Raw genomic sequence first — 15,255 nt, 5'->3', positions numbered from 1 at the left:
TGGTTGGTTGGTTTGCTTCCCTTCCAGGCTAATTCAGTGGCTTGATCCTGCTCCATTGCTGTCAGTGGGAGCTTCACCCTTGTCTCCAGTGGGAACTGGGATCAAGCCCCATTGACCATAATGATTCCAAAGCGTCTGTTCTGATGCTGTCTATGAACTGATCGCTGAATAGACGAGCTGTGGCTGAATCCAGCAATATCCCTGGAAGTTCCGTGTGTGTGTGTGTGTGTGTGTGGACTGAGCCTTTCAGTGATGCCTAAAAGTACTGGGAATTGAGTGCCCGGATACCCTAAAGGACTTCGAAAATTGCAGCAGTATTTTGTTTTCCCGCATCCAAATAAACTATCATCCATTTTTTCCCCATTGCCTTTGTGGGTCCCGTGCACGTAGGGGTTTATAGCACCATGAACGAGTCAGATCCTTCATCACAAAGAGTACTCATTTAATCTGGATTATTTGATAGCATGTGTGTTCCTTGGTGTGTGTGTGTGGGGGGGGTATAATGGAGCCATATTATTTCAAAGCTAGACAGCCTGATCTGTGGGGAGTTGTTTGAGGTGGGGCAGGTATAGGGATATACAAGATAAAATCATCTTAAATCACAAACCTGGCTTTGAATAACCGTATGTGCGTTTTGCCTACATGCTATGGAACAGATCCTCTTATTCTAGATCATCCTAATACTATAAACCCCTTTAAATTCATAAGATCTGTCTAAACGTTCTTGTATTGGTGCTCGGCACGGTGGTATTTCAGCACCAGCTTCTCACCATAATGATGCTTTTCCTGCAAACATACCCCTCTTCTTCCCTTCATATCCACACATCTGCTGCCCCTTTTCACTCCTGGGATTCTAGCTCTCCTCTGCCTCTTCCCTTCTGCCTGTCGCTCTCACGCTCGTTCCTCTCCTCCTGCTCTGAACGGGACAAAAGAAGCTGCTCCTCGGGGGCCGAGGCAGTAACGTGGCTCTGCCTTCTGAGCGGGATTTGAGAGATCTGGGATCTTCCAATAGGCTTACCATCCCCTGCCTCCTGAAAGCAGCTAGCCTTCAGCAGAGTCGGATGCAGTGACATCCGATCATGTCAAGGTGATGCTGCTCTGGGGAGGGGAATGAATTGGGAGGGTGACGTGTTAATTTAGATTTAACAACAAAGGGCCAGATTTCCAAACGTATTTAGGTATCTCAGGATGCAGGGAGGGGCCTAGTGAGATTTGCAAGTGTCCTAACGCCCATTGACTTGCAATGAGAGTTAGGCACCTAATCCGGTTAGGTGCCATTTGTGGATCCCTCTAGACACACATCTTTAGGCCTTTGTAAATCTAGCCCAAAGTGACTAGCCTCCATGCTGCACTGAGACCAAGAGAGCCATTTCCCAGAAATGGCAATGGAAAGATTTCCCGTAACTGCAGCGGGCTTTGGCTGAGGCCCATAATTACTGTGGTTTTGTAGCACTGTAGCCTGAATGCAAATGGCCCCTAAGGCAGCTCCCCCTCTAAGACCAACAGAAGTAGCCACCGGGTGGCAGGAAGCTTCCGCCTCCCTCTTGCCTTTGATGACGAAGCTTTGGCATGTCCGTGGGCAGCAGTGCCACGTCGGGCTGTGATCTCCAGGGTTGGGGTAGGGATAGCAAGGGAAGCCCAAGGTGGAAGTGATGTTCATTCAGTAGGAGGCACTTTTCCCTGTGAAACAAAGCTGAATCGATGCCTCAGTGCGGTGTTACCCGCTGCTGCGCTACAGGTAACTCCGTCGGGTAGGTGAGATGTATCCCTGAGATCCTGACCACCTGGAGTCCTAAAAACCCTGATTCACCTAATCCAGAGCCTACTGAAGCCATCGTGAGTCATCCTTTCCAGTGGGCTTTAGGATCAGGCCCAAAATGCCTTCTGGCTGTTGTAGCCGAAAGAGGGATCGTCTATAATAAAGTTCTACCTCTCGTTAAGAAAATATTCAGTGACGTATCCGAAGCAGCTGCGAGGTAACCAAAGAATAAATGTCCCATCTTTGTTTCAGGTGTAATTAGAATTTCGGAGAGGGATTTTAATGCATTTGTTTCCTATGGGATCAAACCTTTCCCTCTCTTGAATTTTGTAACTTTTGCAATAAATAGTTTGCACGCTCCCTCTGTGCTTCCCCTCCTCTTCCCCAGAGCATGTCTCTCTCTACGCAGAGTGTAAATGATGAGTGGAATGCTTTGCACAGACAGCAGATGCTTCTGGAGCAATCCATATATTAGAAATGAACCGAAAAGGCAGTTGGCAGAAAGATCAATTCGAGGGTATGAATGTTTGTTGCTATATGGAGATAGAAAGTGGCAGTGGAGATTCCTACTATTTCTGTTTACTCCTATCTAATTCCATTAACACAGCTGTACAAAAAACCCATATCTTTAGGGTTTGGATGTAGCCCTTAAGAAATAGGCCAAATTGAAGGCACCTGGGCTGATGTTTGTAGTAAGCCGAAGCTGACAAACCACAATGCAATAATTGGCCTGTGGAACTCATTGCAATGAAATATGCCAAGAGCTTGGTAGAGTTTCAAAAAGATTTGGACAACTCTATGGACAATGAAAACATCCATTTACATTAGATAGGATTTTTTAAAAATGGAGAATATGTAAACCCTCATGTTTCAGAGCATTAACCAGCTCTGAAGGAACTTCTGTGAGATAGTTATTCCATAATTGTCAATTTATAGGGTTTCCTACCCCTTCCTCTGAAACAGCTGCTATTCGTCACTGTTGGTGGCAGGTTGCTAAATTAGACAAACCACTGCTCTGACTTGATCTGACAATTCCTGAGCCTGTTTTATGAACAGGTGAGGGGTTTTTTTTACATGTAGTTCATAATTTGCAACAAGAATTTTGCTATTTTATCCCAATGCAAACGGTCCCACTGGGTGAGGAGTGGGTCTTTTGGTTGATCCTTTGCATGTTTGCAGAGGCTGTGGGAGCATTTTGCTCCGACTTGGGACGGCAAGATTTGCATTTTCTATTTTCACTTCATTTCCATGTTCTTTGCAAAGGCAGCTTAATATGTCCCTTGTATCAGGCCAGATATTTTCCCTTTATACTTGATCTAGATGTGGTTTCTACAAGCCTTGGTACAAATATATGCAGTGGTAGCTAGATTAGATAGATCTAAGGAATAGCACATTCTTACCTGTATACTGAAGGATCCTGGGGAAGGTATAAATGGTAAGAGGAAAGTTTGTCACCAGAATGCTCAGGTGGGATTCCAGCATTAATTTATATCAGTTGTGAGGAGAAAAATTATATTCTTTTTTCCAATTCCTTCCTTTTCCCCCCATTTCAGGTGTGACCTACTCTTGTTCTCTTCTCCCATATCTTCCCCTCCCATGTACCCAGCCCCCCTTCGATGTATTCCTCAAAGTGAAATCAAGGGCATGCAAAAATTGCCCCAACCCAAGGCTACGTTGGCTATTTTCCAAGAACCCAGGGTCACAGCTAACTTCAAGCAGATGGGAGTCACCCTCATCTTTTAAGGCAAAAGGGCAGCACAAAGAAATGATAGATCCCAACATGAAATATGGTATATTGGCCTGATGTATCCGGGAGTCTCTTTGGGTTTTGGTTGCCCCTTTGGCCTGCCGCTGATTTAGATGGTGAAATGATTTCATTCACTGTAACTTCTACAAAGTAAATCCAAGGCTGCAGAATGTCTTGGTTTTATTATTTTTTAATAAACACAAAACATGTAGAAATATATGCATTCCTGTTACGCTAGCCTGGAGTTACAAAGCCAGTGTGTTGCAAAGCAAGCTTGGGCGCTAGGAACAGAGCAAACATATATACTAAGAAGCATCCAGGAGGATGGAAGCCAGAATCAAACTCCAGCCTTCAAATTAGTTGCTGGGACTGGAGGAACTGATCCTTGAATACAATTCTACGTGGTTCTCACCCTAGCAGCAACGCAGAGGCATTTCAGTGGGTTCTCTCCTCCATCCATGCTGCCTGTGGTGCATATTTGGAGAGCATTAATAAAGGATCTGTATATATGTACTTGGCAATTCCTGGGCCGTAGCTATTTTTTTCCCCTACTGTTGAGTTGGAATTGGAAACTCACCAGTTGACACTCAAGAGGTTCTGAACATCTGCTTCTTCCATGAGAGCAAGTCATCTCCTCACCCACTCCATGCTATCCCTTCTTTCTGTGGCCTCTCCTGCATTTCCATGCTCTGGTCAGGACCGGAAATGGATGTACAGAAATAGCACGAGAGAAGCAGGCTGGCTTTTATTTCTGCCCTGACTAGAACCAGGAAATCCTGGAAATCTTTTGAGGGAGCTGGGTCTGGTGAGGTTCCCAGCTCAGATGTGCCGATCCAACAGGAACAGATGCTGCAGAGAAGCATCCGAACCTTAGGATGCTTGCTAAATGGAACCTGTAATGTTGCTGGCTTTATGGAGGTGACTGACTGAGCAATGCTGTGCTTATTGTTGGCCCAAGAGGATATGGGACCTACTATTATTGTCACCTGGGGCATAGTCCTTTAGTTCAAGCATCAGAACCCTGTGATATTTTTTTTTTGAGCTGGAAAGGTTCTAGTCTTCAGTCTACCAGGTAGGGCTGTGTGTGTATTTTTATACAGTAATTGTGTCTTTCGACTGCAGCTCATGGTGTCATTACAAACCAAACCATCCTCGCTAACATTTAAAGCCCTCCCAACTTCTATTTCACAGCAGCCAGAACAGGTCTGGTTAGCGGGAGTCCTTCTCATGAGGCCCCTCCTTGGTGTAACTGGAAATAAGCCACCGTGTTCCATTCGGGCTTAAACAAAAGGATGTAACATTTTGGGAGGTAGTAGGAGGCCAGGAGCCCCAGCGCACACAGCAGCCCGCTGCAGATCTGCGCAGCAGGCTGCTGCGTGGGCTGCACCGTGCTATAGGTGGCAACGAAAGCGATCCAAGTAACAAAGTAGGACAGCATGCTAAATGTTATCCCCCGGGCCATGTTGTACCTCTTGGCAGGGGTCTGCACCATGAAAGTGCAGAGGAAACAGATGAATGCCAGGCTGCCGGTGTAGCCGTGGATCATAATGAAGGCGAACCAGGACTGAACCCTACAACCGATCAGAACCTGGGAGTGCAGCAGCTTGTAATTGCTCGCCGGGATGGCTGGAACCGAGTAGATGTACCAAAAACAGAGCATGCTCTCAACCAGGCAGGCAATGGCGACAACGAGCCAAGCCCTCTTCTGGGTCACCCAGAGCAGGGAGCTTTTGGGACAGCTTGTGAACTCCGTCAGCAAGACGATCTCCAGTGACTTGACTAAGAAGGTGGAGAAGCAAGCGCTGAGGCCCAGGGCGTAGAAGGGCTGCTGGACCATACAGCTGACAACGCTGGGCTTCCCTATATGCAGGCAGAAGCTGAGGCACGTCAGCAAGAGGCAGAGCAGGGCAAAGATGCTCCTGGTGCCCCCGGACGCCTGCACCAGGGGCGTGTTGAGGTTCTTAAGGAAGAGCACTGCTGACAGGCAGGTCAGCACCGTGGCGAAGAGCATGAGGACCAGCAAGCCGATGACGAGCGGCTCGTCCCAGAAGAGGTACCTCTCGCTGCGGTCGTAACACTTGGTGCTTCGAATAGGTGACCACTGGTGCTCTGGGCACTCAGTGCAAAACAAATCCTCTGAAAACAAGCAATGAGGAGGGGACGTGAGGCTGGGCACGGCTTTGCACGCCATCTCTCTGGGCTGCAATGACCCTGCTGCAGGCAGCTCGTGATGACGGGTCACCGGCACGGGTGAACGGAGCAGCCGATGCAGTTCCTACAGTCGCCGGAAATATGCAAGCATCTTCAGGGTCCCCAGAGCCTGTGACTAGTCAATCTCCTCCCTTGTCCGCCCCCAAACAAGCCCTGGGTATTTTCCGCTTCTACTCCCCCCATCAGGCAGGCGCCCCTGCTTCCAAAAGACCCGTCAGTTGTGCCACAATGATCATTTTCACCTTCTCACAAAACTAAAAATAAAATCCCGTCATGTCACATAGGCTCGCTCCCGCTGCTTTGGCCCTGCGTTGGCTGTCACCTGAGCCCTTCAGAAGGATGCTGGACAAAGCACTGGAGAATATATCATAGGGAACAATCCTGCACTGGCCAGTAGCAGGGGCAGACCAATAGGCGAGTGAAAGCTGCTCACCCACCCCATGCCACTCGAGCTGTGTACAGGGGCTGCAAAGGTGTCACAAGGTACTGGGGGGAAATTCCCCCACCATGGGGCTGGCATAACCAACCCTGGCCTATTCACAAGTGTAGGGGGTACGCTAGGAGCAGGCCAAGGGCAGGAGCACATGTCTGCAGCCCATGCCACTACAGAAATGTGGAGCTGTGACTCGGCCCTTTGGAGGCTGTAAATAGAGCAGCCCCAGGGTTGCTCCAAACTTATGGTGGGAGCAGCACTGGCCCAGGATCAGGCCAGGCAAAGATGGCTTCAACTCACCTTTGTCCCTCCTCCCCATGGTCTGCATCTTGTACACCAGGCCTCTCAGAGGAACAGCATAGAATTGGACACCAATTTTCCTTAGAGGAAGTTGTGTGACCCTAAAGTCAGCTGGGATATGGGTTATTCGGACAGTTGCTTTTCCCAAGCCTCACCTCTGGTGCCCTGGTAGGTGTTTTCTTCACAGTCGATACAGTCATAACAGCAGAGGTGGAATCCCTTCACTCTCTTAATCTGCCCTGGTTCACACCGCTGAAAACACGTGGATACAGGCTTCTGGAAGATGAACAAAGCCACAGACATTCAGCAGCAGCAGCAATTTGACGGTACTGAACCACACGGGCTGAGTATGGGCACCAATGCCCCGTATTGGGTAGGACCAGAGCTCTGTGTCTGAGTCTCTATACTGCTAAGGAGGACTCTCCTTTAGCTCACACAGCTGGGGTCTGTTTGGGAGCAGGAGGAACTGCTGTAGCCATAAAGTCCTGAGTGGCCACAGCAAGCAAGCTGGGTGGGTAGGTAGGTGCAGCTTTGTTACTGTGTTGTGATTTAGCAGCACCTCTGCCCTCACCCTTTACCGTGTTATCCAGGGTGTGAAAACGAATCTGGGATGTGTCGATGCTTAAGGACCCCCGGTAGTCTCCGACGGATATATACTGGAGGCTGTTTTTCTGCCAGCTCCAAAACATGACGTCGTAGCCCTGGTTTGTGCTATGGAACTGGTTCATCTGGAATGACTGGTTATCAAGGGTGAACCGAAGCGTTTTCATGATGTCCAGCAGCTGCAGAGAAAAGGGGAGAAGGCACGATTGGCAGTGGGCGGCGGGAGGCTGAGAGACTTTGCCAAGCACTCGCCGATATTGGGTACGTCTGGATTGCAATCGCTGGGTGTGATTGCGGCCCAACCCGATGTAGCAGAGCTAGCTTTCGTCTAGCGAGCTCAGTAAAGCTGTGGCAACAAGCGCTTCAGCCCAGGCTATCCCCACAAGTAATTGCCCAGGGTCTGCGGTGGGTTTGTGTACAACCCATGCTGAAGCTTGCTGCTGTGGGACCCAAGTTAAATCAATTAAGGCTAACTTGGGTATGTCGGCTTCAGCTACAACCACACCCCATGACTACAGTGTATGGGGTGTGTCTACATGGCAGTATTAGCCCAGGTGTCAAACTCAGGCTCAAGGCTAACCCCCCTTCCCACTACACACTCACACTAACCCAGGACTCCGATCCAAGGACCCAGGGCTCCACGAGGATGGAGCCAGGACCCAGGGTTCAAGCCCTATTGCTTTGCAATGTAGACACAGACCCATTTGACTCATGCCCTGGAAGGCCGCCAAAAGTATCCCACAATCCCATGGGCCGACCTTTCTTTGTTCTCTGGATGGTCAAGTTTGGTGGACAGTGACCTTTTCCCACGCTGCTCCACGAACAAAGGGCTAGTGTGGGCCACGTTTTGGGAGGGCGCTAGGAAATCTAGGGTATAGCTGGTTGGCCCCAGGGTTGCATAATATGGTGCTGGTGCTGGAGCCCATATACAGTGATTCCTAGCTGGGGTTACAAATGAGGGTAGACAGCCCTCTCAAGCCCTGGGTTACCAAACCCAGGGTCTGCTGGCTCAAGTTCTACTAACCCTGGGTTTACATTGCAGGGAGACAGACCTGCTTTGAGTGTGGCAGTGGGCTGGGTATGAATGTCTCATTTTCTGATTGAAATCATTGTCACCTGGGCAGGCTAAGGTAGCAGCCATCAGCTCTCAGGCTTCTGGACATCAGCTGGTAACTGCTGGGCTCAGGAAGGAATCTCCCCTTTTTATAAAGCATTGATCTAGCATTATCCTTGGTGTGGAACTGACTTGGGGACCTGCTGCACGTTTAACGGCCCTTTACTGCAGTGTGGGGTCGTGTTAATAAATACGCTGTTCCTTTGTAGATCTCAAAGTACTGCTTTCCCGGTTTTACAGCTGCGGAAACGGGGGCACACCAAGGGCAAGTAACTTGCCTGGAAGTCACCCAGAAGGTCTGTGGCAGAGTCAGGAATAGAATCCAGGTCTCCTGACTCAGAGGCCACTGGACCACATTTTGGCCATTGCCAGAGGCAGGAAACTGGACCTGATGGGCCAATGGCACGATGAGCCGTTATGGCAGATCCTATGCCTGAGTTAAAGGAGTTGGTCAGTGTGGCTCAGGTCACGGGCTCATGTCGGGAGACGGCAAGGGGGATTAATCTTAGTATTTGGAAAAGGACCGATGGGAGAAAGCCGGCAGCGTGACAGATGGGTCGGAGTGGAAAAGCTGCTGCTGAGACTCTGGCCCTCGCTCACCTGCCAGGACTTGACAGTCGCTTTGGGGCACCCTTCCGCCGTGCACCCCAGCGCCTGGTGCAGCGCGTGGGCCACGCTGTACACCGCGACGTACACCGCGTAGGTCTGCTGGTTCTCCAGCAAGTGAGAGATGTCGGGCAGGGAGACGTTGTCGCACTGCCTGCACTGCGGGCCAAGCACCGTAGAGTCGGCGTCGCGGCTGTACTCCCAGGAAGCCTGGCAGAAGCTCTCCTGCTGGACGGATGCGAAGAGGTCAGTGACGTAGTCTTGAAAGCCAGGTACAATGCCTCCCTTGATGGTAAAGCCGATGACTGTCCCGATGGTCTGGATGTTAGGGATGGAGGTGACTATGTCAGACATCACCCAGGCTTCAGTGGCAATCCACACCTTCTGGCTGAAGCCATGACTGATCCACAGTTCCAGCAGGGCCTGCACTGGCTTGTCCACGGAGAAGAGGACAATTACATTCACCTGGGTCTCATTGATGTACTTGATTATTTTCTCCAGTTTCTGGTGATCTTGTGGGGCTGATGGGTCAGCAGGAATCAATGCCTCATAGGCTATGCAGATGCCCTGGGCTGTGGCCAAGTTGGAGAAGGTGCCTAGGCCTTCACGGCCGTATTCGTTTTCGCTCCCAATGGCCACAATCCAGTTCCATTCAAACTTGTTGATTAGCTGCACCAGGGCTTTCGACTGGCTCTTATCACTGGGAACAGTCCGGAAAAAGGACGGGTAATACTCCTCTTGGCTGAGTTTCTCACTGCTGGCTCCGTAGCTAACCTGGAAATGGGGGAGAGACCAGTGTGTCTGGATACGTCTGCACTGGACTGGAGGTATGCAGTATAGTTGTAGCCGTGTCTGTCCCAGGATATTAGAGAGAGAAGGTGGGGGAGGTCATATCTTTGATTGGACCAGGTTCTGTTGGTGAGAGAGAAGCTTTCAAGCCACCCCGAGCTCAGCTTGAGACTCTCAGCAACAGAAGTTGGCCCAGTCAAAGATATTCCCTCCAACATCTTGTCTGGACTGGAGGTATAATTTCCATCTTGGGCAGACATACCTGCGCTAGCTCTGATTGATCTACCATGCTAAAACCAGCAGTGTGGACATGGAAGCGCAGGTTGTGGGCCGGGCTGTCCACCCTGAATACATAACCTAGGATGTCGGATGGGATTGTGCTGGGGGAGGCCAGACCATCCTCCTGCCTGCGCAGCCATAACTGCGCTGCTGTTCATGGTTCTCTAGCTCGTACAGAGCGAGTGTGCGTACGTCCGCCCACGCCGGAAATTACCTCTCCAGCATAGATGTATCCTGTGAGACTAAAGCTGGTCCTGGAGAGAACCACTGGGAGCCAGAACCACCGATTCCAGCCTGTCACCCAGTCCCATTACATCTGATAGCGCGGGGTGCCTAAAAGACGGGTTCAGGGTAAAGGCATAAGAAGGAAGTTGACTGACTGACTGACTGACTGACTGACTGGGGAGACTGCAGACATGAGGATGAAAATCAGTGACTTTCCCCAAAAAGAAAAGGAGGACTTGTGGCACCTTAGAGACTAACCAATTTATTAGAGCATAAGCTTATGCTCTAATAAATTGGTTAGTCTCTAAGGTGCCACAAGTCCTCCTTTTCTTTTTGCGAATACAGACTAACACGGCTGTTACTCTGAAACCTGACTTTCCCCAGTATGTAAACGCCCACTGCTGGTCATTTCCTCGCTCTGCATTTTCACCCTGCCGCCTGTTCAAAGGGGATCTAGTATCAAGAAACTGAGCTTCCCTCTGTAGGCAGAGGGCCTGGGGCCAAGCCCCCTTGATTCCACTGATAGGACTCTAGAGTGCTCAGTACCTCCCAGACGGAGGCCCAAACTGTACCCACGGAGCAGCGTTTAGACCTATTGAATCAACAGCAGCAACTTGTACAGCAAAGCGGCTTCACTCTCCAGAGCGGTCTGCTGGCACCAGCCAGGGAGCCCGCGTGTGATCAGGAAACACACAACCCCTCTGTCTTACTTCGATAGCCCTCTATCAGCGCAGTGTCTGAGCCCCACAGTCATGAGTGCATTTATCCACACGCCCCTGAGAGGTAGCCCCATTTTACAGACAGGGGACTGAGGGACAGAGAGACGAAGTAACTCACCATGTCTGTGGTGGATCAGGGAATTGAACCAGGTCTCCCCAGGCCCAGGCTAGCACTCTAACCACTAGCCTCTCACCCTCTCCGGGCCAAACCCCTATAATGCAAAAGCCGTGATTCTCCAAAGACTTACCTGCGGGATGAGAAAGAAGCCGAAGAGCTTGGCTGTAATCAGAGCAAGGTCTGACACATAAGGCCCAATCACAGCTGTTACTCGGGTCTGGTAGTCGGTGTAGCTGCACAGGACTCCGATGCCAGTGCTGCCCTCCCTGGTCAGGAATAACAAGCTGGGCTGTATGACCACCACAGGCTCTAAGCAGGTGTCGTAGATTTCATAGCCCAGTTTTATTCCCGGGAGGAGGGAAGTGGAGTTGTTGATTTTATCGATGGCAAACTTCATCCCTAGAGCCCAGATCAGGCCAGAAGCATATAACCTGCAGGTAGGGGAAACAGCAAAGCAGTGACCTAGAACTGCATGAAGCCAGACTGATCAGTGCCATTGCACTAGGGATGAATTTATTCTATGCTCTTTGAGCTCTCGGCAGCCGTGCATTAGCACAGATGTGCAGACCGGTATAGCTGAGCCTGCCTCTAGCAAATCCGGATTATACAGGAGATGACTTAACTATCAGCAGAGCTTGACTGTAACCAGGACCTTTGTAAGATTTTGTACCTTCTGCCTGAAGATCTCCAAGCACTAGTGAATTCAGCTTTGAAACCCCATTGGGTGGTAGGTAAATATATTCTCTGTATTTCACAGGTGAGGAAACTGAAGTACAGAGCGGGGAAGTGATTCATCCTGTGTCACACACGAAGTCTGTGGCAGAGATGGGATTTGAACCCAGTGCCCTTGACTCCCTATGTGTTAGCCACTAGACCATTGTGTGTGGAGTGTGCTGTTGACTTCAGTTCTGTCCTTTACAGTGGATGGGACACAAGGGTCTCTTTTCCACTCCCTGCAAATGGAGGTGTGTATACATATTGCCATTGTGGTCTGGGCTTGTTGGCAGCCTATATCGTCCCTGTAAATGTGACTAATTTGGGAATCTGACAAAGAAATATCAATCGCAAATACACAGGTAAAAGCTAGTGTGCAAGATGAATAAATTCTCTAGCTGGAGCTGAGCCCTGCCTACAGCATTCAGCTACAGAGTAATGACTATTGTAGGACTGTATGCTGGGAGATGGGGCTGATTGCTCTCTGGAGTTGGTGTATGGGCCCCTGGTGCGCCCCCCCCCCCATGTTTGATCTGTGTGAGGCTTGCTTCCTCTGAGGCTGGCTTTTCCTGGGAGTTGACTCAAAGCAAAAAGTAATCCAGAACACCAGATTTCACCTCAAAGCCTGAAGCAATGAACTGCACCCAAGTCAGCTCGTATCTCTGCATGTGGGCTTGTGGAATCTTCTCCAAATTTAAGTGTCCCTTATTAAAATTTCACCCGTTTCACAAAAGTCTGGATTGCCTCTGTGTTCTGAGGCTTTAACACAGCAGGTACTGGCCGAGGAAGAATTTCCTCACTTCTCAGTGATGCCCTTCTTCATGTAGGCTCTAACTCAGCAAAGCACATAAGCACGTTCTTAACTCCCATTGATTTGAATGCCTGCACTTAAAGTGTCTGCTTGGTGGGTCCTGCCCACATGCTCAGGGTCTAACTGAGCGCCATATTTGGGGTCGGGAAGGAATTTTTCCCCAGGTCAGATTGGCAGAGACCCTGGTGGTTTTTCACCTTCCTCTGCAGCGTGGGACACAGGCCACCTGCAGGTTTAAAGTAGTGTAAATGGTGAATTCTTTGTAACTTGACATCTTCAAACCCTGATTTGAAGACGTCGGTAACTCAGCCAGAGGTTGGGGGTCTATTACGGCAGTGGGCGGGTGAGGTATCGTCACCTGCAACGTGCAGAGGTCAGACGCAATGATCATGATGGTCCCTTCTGGCCTTAAAGTCTAGGTGCTTAAATGCTTTGCTGAGCAGGGATTGGAACGTGTAAGTGCATAGGGCCCAATCATCCAAAGTGCTGAGCATCCTCTGCTCTGGTTGAATTTGGTGAGAGTGGAGGGTGCTCATCACCTAGCCGGGATCTTTCTTATCCTGGTTTGTAAGCATCTGCCCCCAGTAGGCCTGGTGAGCTTCCCAGCGGGTTACAAATGCGATAAGAAGCCACCATGCTCTGTCAGCGTCCCATGCACACTTACAGCCCGGTCTAAACCCACAGCATATTGAAACCATCATGGCAGATGCAGCAGAATCCTTTCCGTGGGAACAGCCAAACGGGCCAGCACCATTAAAATCGCTGACCAAAGTGTCTTTGGAGGCGAGTGGTGGCATCTGATGCTGGAGTGAATAACATCAGCGGGAGAGTGCCGAAGATTTCCCATTCCAGCACCTGCCATCGCCGTGGCAATGCCCTAGCTCTCTTTCTTCCGAACTCGCCTCAAATGTCGTCCTCTGTGACTAAGACATCAGATTGTTTGCTACATAAAAGCCCCTCTCCCTCTCCCACCCCCTACCCCCGGGGGGTGACCAAAGTCACTGTATGCCAATTAGGATGATATCCTTGACAGACCCCTTCTTACCTGTCACACACGACGACACTGGGCTCCAGTCGCTCGCTCAGGTTCATGGTATTCATTCCAAAAGGGAATAAGCCTCCCAGGATATAATCACCCGGCTTTTTAAACTGAGCAGACATGCATGTGCGTCTGTGGGCCGCGGAGCTGACAAAACTCAGGTACAGCAGCAGGGCTCTAGCCATGGCTTTGCTCTTCTCAGAGCTCATGCTTCTCAGGAAATTTAAAAAGGCCACAGGGAGCAGGGGAGGAAAGAGAGAGAATCTTGCGGTGGCAGGTCCCAAAAAATCTTGTCAAATAGAATTAAAAGAGGTGAGAATGACGCAGGCAAATTTGTTTTGCAAAATTCATTAAATAAATAACTCTGTGTTTGGTCCTCGGTAGTCAAATATCCAGCAATGACCTCTGCGTGGGCTCTTCTGCAAACCAGGGGCTTGATCCTGGCTCCCTTCACTCAGTGAGTGGCACGTATTCAGGCCTGGAGTCTCATTGACTTCAGTAGGAAGAGTCTGTATTTGCTTGAGGGAGGCTTGCAGGATCACGTCCCATGCCATGGAGATGATCCAATTTGACTAAAGTTGCTTTACATGACCTCTTTCACAGCGTGAAATTTGCAGAAACTGTCTCCTGTTTGCAAATTTCCCAGACACCTGGATTTGTGTGTTGTATCAACAATGGCTCTTGATGACTGCAGATCATCTTACCCAGAGCGCCTCTGTGCGGATGCAGTGCTTTATACACTGGCCTGATTGAAGCTTGGTGGTGCAAGTGCTCTGCACTTTTCAGGATCTGGCCTTTTAGTAGAGTAAATGTTTGCTTTCCCCAAACAGTGCCTGCTGTACTTTCTGTTTGGGTAACATAGCCCGATACCACGGTGATGGTCTTATACGAGCAGGCCAAGATTTTTCAAAGTGACAAATGATACTGAGTGCTCAGCTTGAGAGATCACTTGATGATTTGGATCACTTGATGATGACCTGTTCTGTTCATTCCCTCTGGGGCACCTGGCATTGGCCACTGTCGCAAGACAGGATGCTGGGCTAGATGGACCTTTGGTCTGATCCAGTATGGCTGTTCTTATGTGAGAGATCTTAGAGGGCCCTACATTTCAGAAAGTGCTGAGCACACACCCATTGAGATTAGGCTCCTTTCAGGGTAGATTGATTGATTTAAATCACTGATTTTAATCATGATTTAAATCGGCAAGCAGCAAACCTTGATTCAAATAATCTATTTTAGTCTTGTTTTGTATTTGCCCCTGTGTGGTCCTATGGCACCAGGGTACGCAATGTACAGTACTCATCACTGCACTGTGTCTGATGGACCTGCTTTGTGTCTAACGGGCAAGCAAAATTAGCCACACATGGTTCTCTGAACAGCTCATTTGTGGGATTTCCCTACTCCAAGTGTATTTACAGTAGACAGTGTCGCTTTGGATTCTGTCAATGCTAGAGTGGGGAGATTACAGGAACTGGACACTTTCCAAATACCTGTAAATGTGGGGAAACGGCTTTTATTTATTGGAGGATGGAATGGGGCCTGCAGCTAGTGACGGGACTAGGAATCAGGACTTCTGGGTCCTGTCCGTGGCATTGCCACTGACTTAACATATGCTCTGGGAAAAGTCACTTTCTCCTTCTCTGTACTTCAGTTTACCTATTTATAAAACCATTCTAGTCCATCAGAGAAGGCTGTTTCCAAAACCACTCTCATGCAATTTGCAGTGCTTGGTGATTACCCAACGGAGAGCACTTTTCAATTCCAAAGAGGGCTGAGCAGGGAAGGCCT

General features: G+C 49.5%; 2 protein-coding genes across 2 annotated transcripts in view; one reads left to right on the top strand and one right to left on the bottom strand.

Moving 5' to 3' along the window:
* The window catches only part of DVL1 (dishevelled segment polarity protein 1), a 210,930-nt gene that overhangs the window by 182,615 nt on the left and 13,060 nt on the right, over window positions 1-15,255 (top strand). The gene's annotated exons all lie outside the window — the stretch shown is intronic.
* Window positions 4,732-13,652, bottom strand: TAS1R3 (taste 1 receptor member 3). Its single transcript, XM_073316644.1, has 6 exons — window positions 13,474-13,652; window positions 11,034-11,334; window positions 8,768-9,547; window positions 7,029-7,232; window positions 6,606-6,726; window positions 4,732-5,642 (listed from the first exon to the last, which is right to left on the bottom strand). Exons 1-6 carry the CDS (start codon window positions 13,650-13,652, stop codon window positions 4,732-4,734), a joined length of 2,496 nt encoding a protein of 831 aa, XP_073172745.1.

This window comes from Lepidochelys kempii, chromosome 18 (assembly GCF_965140265.1).
Source record: "Lepidochelys kempii isolate rLepKem1 chromosome 18, rLepKem1.hap2, whole genome shotgun sequence".
In the NCBI taxonomy this organism is placed as follows: Eukaryota; Metazoa; Chordata; order Testudines; family Cheloniidae; genus Lepidochelys; species Lepidochelys kempii.
The sequence above is the reverse complement of the archived record's forward strand: the minus strand, read 5'-3'. Positions and strand labels throughout refer to the sequence as shown.